The sequence below is a fragment of the Chrysochloris asiatica genome, unplaced genomic scaffold (genome assembly GCF_000296735.1).
Source record: "Chrysochloris asiatica unplaced genomic scaffold, ChrAsi1.0 scaffold00064, whole genome shotgun sequence".
NCBI classification, from domain to species: domain Eukaryota; kingdom Metazoa; phylum Chordata; class Mammalia; order Afrosoricida; family Chrysochloridae; genus Chrysochloris; species Chrysochloris asiatica.
Window position 1 is genome coordinate 6,810,864 of NW_006408582.1, and position 7,956 is coordinate 6,818,819.

General features: G+C 38.3%; 1 protein-coding gene across 1 annotated transcript in view; it reads left to right on the forward strand.

Moving 5' to 3' along the window:
* The first annotated feature begins 2,931 nt into the window (after positions 1-2,931).
* NUGGC (nuclear GTPase, germinal center associated) overlaps positions 2,932-7,956 on the forward strand; it is a 67,640-nt gene continuing 62,615 nt past the window's right edge. Inside the window, exons 1-4 of the mRNA XM_006864432.1 lie at positions 2,932-3,030; positions 3,526-3,634; positions 4,601-4,823; positions 5,329-5,556. Of these exons, the coding sequence (XP_006864494.1) occupies positions 2,952-3,030; positions 3,526-3,634; positions 4,601-4,823; positions 5,329-5,556 (639 nt within the window). The 5' untranslated portion in view covers positions 2,932-2,951. The remainder of the gene's footprint in view (positions 3,031-3,525; positions 3,635-4,600; positions 4,824-5,328; positions 5,557-7,956) is intronic.

A 7,956-nucleotide genomic window follows, 5' to 3' on the forward strand; every position in this document is an offset into this window, starting at 1 on the left:
TTCAGTCTTTTAGATTGGCTTTACTTTGGACACTTCTATATTTGGGTTGAATTCTAGGTAGTGTTGCCATGTATGTCAATCTCTGGTTGTTGTTTGCTGTTGTTGGTTCTCAGTCCAAAGGACTCCCTTTGGTATTTTTTTGTAAAGTTGGTCTGATTATTACAAATTCCTTTAATTTCTGTTTATTTTGAAATGTTCTAATTTTGCCACTGTATTTGAAGGACAGGTTTGCTGGGTATATGATTCTTGGTTGGCCATTTTTTTCTTCAGACTTTCGTATATGTCTTATCATGCCATCTTGTCTGCATGGTTTCTGCTGAGAAATCAGAGCTTAGTCTTATTTGTTCTTCTTTGTAGGTAACGTTTTCTTTTCTCAAGCTGCTCTCGGGATTCTTTCCTTGTCTTTGATTTTGGAGAGTTTGATTATGATATACCTTGGTGATTTTATTTTGGGGTCTATCCACTTCTTGAATGATTAGCTTCTCATATTTCATGATGTTAGTTGCCTTCTAGAAGTTCCTCAACTATCTTATCTTTTTCTCTTCATGATCTGGAATTCTGATAACCTTTAAGTTATTCTTTTTCGTGTTGTCCCACATGAATCTTAGGCTTTCTTCAGATTTTTGAATTCTTTTTTCTGATTGTTCTTCTGGATTACTAGTGTTGAGAGATTTATCTTCAAGCTCACTAAGTTGGGCTTCCATTGATTCAAGCCTACTCCTTTGCCTTTTCAATGTATTATCACTTCTGAAATCTTAGCATTCATCTTCTTGATTTCTATTTGCATGTTTTGTGTTGTCTCCAATCCTTTATCTATTTTGTTTGTTCCTATAGTATTTTACTGAATTCTTCCTTGTTTTCCTCAATGTTTCTGTCAATCATTTGAAGGTATTATCAGTCTCTTGAATTCCTTTTCAGATAGTTCCAGTGTTTTCTAGCTCTGCCTCTTGGTTACTTGTTTGAGTCATTCTGATTTGTTTCTCCATGTGAACAGAGATGATCTGTTGCTTCTGAGACATTGTGATGGTGTTGTATTTGTATCAAGTTGTTCATTGTATGTTGGTGTATTCTCAGACACTCACAAACTTCTCCCTGGTGGGTGTGATTAGGGGATGATAGTATGTGCACCATTCATGCAGCTTAGTTTATGATGGGTTTGGTTGATGTTGTTGATCAGGTGTATAGCAGCTGGTATTGGCTATTGCCCAATGGTGAGGCTGTGGATGGTACGATTGTGGTTGAGCTGTGTGGACATGGTTACTGTCCCCTGTTGAATGAGACAAGAAGAGAAAACACACACACAAAATAGAGAAGAAAAGCAAACAAATAAGCAAATGACAGCATAAAACAGCAGCTAGGAAAAAGAATGTGAAAACAAAAAAGAGGAAGAGAAAACAATGTAAAAGCCATGGAAGACAAAGAAAGAGAGGGGAAAAAAAAGGCTAAATGCAATTAGGGAAAGAGATGAGGAAAGAGGAAAGAGATCAGGGAATAATAAACAAAAAGCAAGAGAAAAAAGAAGCAAGAAAAAAGAAAGAATAAGTAGCAGTTGGGAAAGAAAAGAAATAAAAAGAAAAGCAGAGAGAGAAAGAATAAATTCCAAGGGTAGGTTGTGAGAGGAAGAAGTGGAAGAAAGAATAAATAAATCAAAACAATGAAAAAAAAAAACCAGGGCAGGTGCCAGTCCCAGAGAAGAGAAAATTCTGGAGTCTCTTTCCAGCCAAAGACCCCACAAGCAAGGCATGAGACAATCACGCTCTAGCCGTAGATGGGGTTTCTATAGGACTAGGTGTTCTCTGTTCTGAATACCCAATCTGTAAGTGGTTTGTGCAGATCCAAAAGCAGCTGGGGGATCAGGATATTTCAGAGAGCAACTGAGGGTGAAAGATCCTGCTAGTGCAGGGCTTATCAGAACCAGTTCTGCAGATCTGGAACAGGTCACATCTGATTCCAGTTCCCGGAATTGGTGCTGCTAGCTTTCCACACACTTGAACGCACCTCTGACTGCCCAGAGAGCAGGTGCTTCCCTGGGAGTGTATGAGGGTAGGGGTCAGCCACACTTCTGGTCATCAGGGTAATGTGGAGTACAAGAAAAAAATATTGTACCTTTCTCTCTGCCAATAAGCAGCATGACTCTGCCCCACCAATTGCCCACTTGCCTTCACAGCTGTCTGTGAAAGTTCAAGATGGCTACACCCTGCCTGACCAGCCAGTGTAGATCACCTGCCTCCTTTCTCCACCACATCATGTCTGTTCAGCTGCTTCTCCTAGTTAGGGCTAGTCCAGGGATGGCCAGGGCTGGCTCTGCAGGTTTGGAACAGGACTCTCCTGAATCCAGGCAATGAGGTTGATGTGGTTAATTCCTCCCTTCTTTGATGGATCTTACCACTTACCTCCATGCAGCTCCAACCACAAGGAGAGTGGAAGTTTCACTGAGGGGTGAGTGAGGGTTGGCCACTCCTCTGGTTACCCAGGGAGTGTGGGGAACAAGAAAAAACTAACACTTTTATGTTCATGAGTCACTGGTATCTACAATGCTGTCTTGTCTCTGAAGCTGATCATAAAAGCTTAGGATGGCATCTGGTCTGCTGGCACAGATCCCCAATACGTTTCCTTCTTTGTTTTGCTGCATTTGTTCAGATTCTTCTCATAGCCTAGAAAGCATTCAGTCCAGTTCTCTATCCGTTCATCTGAAGATGAGGGTTCCAGAACTGTCATCTGCATCTGTATAATTTGATTTTCTGTGCCTTTGTTGTAGAGAGTCTGTATAGTGTTACTACCTACTCCACCATTTTCCCACCTTTCGCTCAGCACTTTGCTTTCTTATGCATGGCCTATAACTTCTTTTAACTTTTTTTTTTTTTTTTTTTCTTATGCATGGCCTATAACTTCTTTTAACTTTTTTTTTTTTTTTTTTACCTCTAGTTGATGAAGATTTGTTTAAAGAACCAATGAAAAAACGAAAACGGTCAGATCGAGACCAGAGATTCCGAGCATTTCCCTCTGTGGAGCAAAGTGCTCTTAAGGAATGTGAGTGTCATGAAATTGCTGTGGAACATGATTTGCTGTGGCTCTGTTCTTTCCCAAATGTGTCCACATGTTCAAAGAAAGAGGAGAGTAAATTTTGAAACAGAATGAAACATCTTCAAGTAAAATTGCAAGTGATTCTTTTGTTGCTTTTGTGGGTACTTATATGTGGTGCTTCTGTGTGTGTTCTTGTATGGTTTGCCTACTTTTTATGATCACAGGAGAGAATTATCTAGAAGGGACTAAAGCCTCATGGCAAAGCATACAGTTACCTCTGTGTCAAGGAGACTCAGGGCACATTGGCTCCTTGCAGGCTCTAAGAATCAATGGCTTCTTTCTCTGATAAGCAATTTTCCCTAGTGTTAGATGACTCACTGTCCTTGTACAATGGACTTTTCATTTTATTTCTTTTTCTCTTTTATCTGTAATATTTAGCAGACTTCTGTAGAGAAGTCTGAGCAATGTGCATCCCAGGTAATACATCTCTATTGATTCCAGATGAAAAATTGGAGTCCCGGACCAGAAGGGTTCTGAGCAATACTTACCAGAAACTCATTCAGTCTGTCTTCTTGGATGACAGCATCCCCAGTGGAATCAAATATCTCATGTGAGTCTGAATGCAGTGACCATCAAATGCCTGCATCTATGTTAGTTCTTAGGTGATTGCAGTTGCTTGTTCTTTCCCCAACAATCAAAGGGAGTTTTCCATTAGAAACTGAGCAAAGAAAGCAGAAATGTTTTGTTTAACTATGGGCCATTATTATTATTACTGACAGTTGCTGTTCACTGAGTGCTCACTACTGTCAGTAACCTGCTAAAAAATTATATCTATCAAATTTTATTTCATTCTCCCAATCTCTAAAAAGATGGTCCATGGGTGACACAAAGAGTTTACATTCGCCTATTTTTCTGAAGGTTGTCAGTAACACCACGGAAGAAAGTCTTGGTGATCTGCTTCTACAACAAGTATAGCCAAGAAAACCCTATGAAGCAGTTCTCTGTACTTATGGGATCACCATGGAATTAACTTGGTAGCAATGAATTAACCTCTATAAAGTAGGAGCTATTATTATTATCTCCACTTTACTGAAATTGAGCCTCAGAGAGGACAAAACATTGACATAAGTCACATTGTTGGTAAGTCACACAGGATTCCAAGCCAGGCTGTGTGACTCCAGGGTATGTGCCCTCAGCTACTCATGCTGAACGGACATGAAGGACAGTAGTGTGAAAGCTACCACGATTTTCCTGTTCAACAATATTCTGTGGTGTTGTTCCTTTTAATACCTTACCTATGCATCCGTTTTCTTTCTAGTCAAATGTCAAATGTAAATTCCCAATGCCAATACGAGAGCACAAAGGTAGCTCACATTTATGCAGACATTTTGGAATTTGTGTAGAATTATTATTGTCAAACATTTTTACAGGATTTCATTTGACTCCAAGGACAAATCTGTGCTGTAGTAGGGATTCGTATTCCCTTTTGATCAGAAAGTAGTGACTTGCCCAGGATTAGAACTCATTCTAGAGCACTTTGATGTTAACAATGATGTGTAATTTTAAATTGATCTAGAAACAGGCTTCTTGCCTTGATTGAAAAGCCATCATTGGATCCAATCTACATTGGACTGTTTGGAAGCACCGGGGCTGGGAAGAGCTCACTAATCAATGCCATCATCCAGCAAGCGATGTTTCTACCTGTGTCTGGAGAAGGTGTATGTACTTCATGTATTGTTCAAGTGAGCTCAGGCTGCTGTGACCAGTATGAAGCCAAAATACACTTTCTCTCTGATCAGGTAACTATTCCTTCTTCCTTCCTTCTTTCTTCTCTCTCCCTTCATTTTCTTCTCACTTTCTCAGAGATGAACATTATAGTCCTTGTAAATATAGCTCATGCCTTTATTGAATTTCTCATATTACAGAATGAGAAAGTTTAATGGAATAAGATGGAGGTTCTGGTTCTGGTCCTGCCAGAGCTGGTTGTGGGACTTTGAGCACCCATTTTTTTCTTTGGGCCCCTATTTCCTCATTACACAACAAGGGGGTTGGATAATACGATCTCTTGGGTCCTTGGGAGCTGCACATTCCCTGAATGTGCAGCCACACTGCCTCTCACAGATTTCTGTATCTTCTAAGCCACTCAAAGGAAGAAGATGTTTGAAGGTAAGAGAAATATAGTGATGCTTGCCCAGCAAGGAGGCTGGTAAAATAGAACGAGTCTCTTGAAAACAATGGTCTCCTTCCTTTGTCATTCTTTCCTGTATGTGTGCCATGATGGACTTGGCCCTATCTGTTTGGCAGGAGTGGAAGGAGGAACTGAAGAACTTGACTAAACTCCTGCATAGGACGGAAGAGTTGGGTAGCGAAGAGGATGCATGGGACAGGGATGATGCAGTGGAGGAAGCCCTCTGGAAGCTACAAATGATTTATGGAAATGGAGCAGAAAGTAAGAACTATGAGGAGTTACTGAAGGCAAAGCCCAAAGGAAAGATTCCCACCTCCAAAATCATCACCCTCAAGGCAGAGAAGGTATCTTCAAGATTATTTTCTTTATTTCATCATGTGTCTCAAGTGTAACCATGGAATTCATTAATTTAGGGGACTTGCTCAAGGTATATTGGAAATAAACTGATACTCAAATCAGAAGTAACCACTCCCCAATTTATCTTTCATTGTTCATGACTGTCAAATGGGAGTTTTTAATATCTGAATTGGAAAGCTTTTGTCTTCAGAAAAGACTATTTTCAGTTACTTGAGCATTAATTAGGAATGCTGTTAGTGGCAAATGATTAAAAGTAACTAACTTAAACTGGCTTAGACAAATAGAGTTAAAAATTTTTTTTCACATGTAGTAAGTCTGGACAGAGTTGGGTTAGTGGTTCAATAGTGAAAAGATCTGCATCTCTCTGGTTCCCTGGCCTTCATCATACTTTTCAATTCATAGTTAGAGATTGCTACTTGAGTAGCAAAATAACAGTCATTCTGAAGTGCTAGACTTCACCATGAGCGTTCTATAAGGAAAAAGTGCATTTTATGAATGGTACCAACTGCATCTTCTCTTTCATTGGGAAGTAAAAGCTTTCCTAAAAATACATCCCATATGATACTCTGTGGCTATCATTGTTCAGAACTGAGTTACAGGGCCATTCCTAGCTGAAAGAGAGTCCAGAAAAGAAATAGACTTGTTACGCTTGGCTAGGTGAAAACAATTTGCTGTCATCCCAAACAAACAAAGTCAGGCTTCTGCTGGTGTGAACAAAGAGCAGAATGGACACTGGATAGATAACTAGTAAAGCAACCCTCTTTTTACTCTCATGACGAATATTTATTTTATTAAATTAAAATTTAATTTTTAAAAAGTAAAGCACAATATTTGTGGAACTAATACTCAATTTATTAAAGCTGCATATTTAAAAGCCTAATATTTTTATAGCTTAAAATTCACATTTTTATTCACATTGTTATTCTATTTATACATCTGACAGTTTTTATATAAAATAAGAAAAAATATTTGTTTATTCTAAAGTTCAAAGTTTGGCATAACAGATTCTCTTTTAATATTTAATGCCAGTTAGTGAATAAAATGTTCTTAGACTTTTTATATTATAGTTAAATTTAATGTATCTAAATTACTCAAAATATTTCAAATATCTGGCTGAGCACTCTAGAAATAAAATGAATGAAATATTTTGAAGCACGTAGCTGTCTCTTGTATATCTAGTAAATCAAGCAAATGTAATAACTAGTTCTTACATTAAAATAGACATTATTATTAAGATGATTATATTTCTAATATCTAAAACACAAATATTATATATACCCAAACAAATACAATAACTATAAAACTGGTTGCTTCAGAATGTGTTACTGTATCAAGATATATTTGTTATTGTTAAGTGCCATCATATCGGTTTCAACTGGCAGCAACCCTATATAGATAAAGTTTCCAAGTGGATGGTGGGTTTGAACCACCAATCTTGTGTTCAAAATGCACTTATGGTCATGTGCTTATCCTACAGCACCACACCACAACTCCAAGATATGTTTAGGCAGGGATTATAGGCTGAGAACAATTCTCCATACCACCCACCATTATGAAAATGTCCTGGAAATGCCTACATGTCAAGATTTTTTTGTACTTAGAAGATAAATCCTAAAGCCCTTTTTAAAATCTCTTTTACAATTTGGAAAATATGGTCACCATATCACTGCTGATTTTTTGTAGTCTAAAGGCTTTCTTGACATCATACATGAAGAAAGCAAAAAGTCTTTAAGAAGACAAGAAAGAAGGAAAAGGTCAAAATGGATGTCAGAAGAGACACTGAAACTTGCGTTCCAGCATAGAGATACTAAAGCAAATGGAAGAAATGAGGAGGTACAAGAGATGAACAGAAAATTTCAAAGATCAGCTTGAGAAGATAAAGCCAAATATTACAACAAAATGTACAAAGATCTGGAATCAGAAATCAAAAAGGAAGAACGCACTCAGCATTTCTTAAGCTGGGGGAACGGAAGAAAAAAATTCAAGCCTCGACTTTTGTTATTGAAGGATTCTCTGGGCAAATTATTGAATGTTGCAGAAAGCATCAAAAGAACATGGAATTCACTGTATCAAAAGGAAATGGTTGATGTTCAACCGTTTCAAGAGGTAGCATATTATCAAGAGCCGATGATACTGAAGGAAGAAGTCCAAGGTGCATTGAAGGAATTGGCAAACAACAAGGCACCAGGAATTGATTGGATAAAACTTGAAATCTTTCAAGAAAGTGAGGTAGCACAGAGGGCACTCACTCATCTCTGCCAAGAAATTTGGAAGACAACTATCTGACCGACTGATTGGAAGAGATTGGTATTTGTGCCCATTCCAAAGAGAAGTGACCCAACAGAATGTGGAAATCATCGGACAATTTCTTTGATATCCCATGCGAG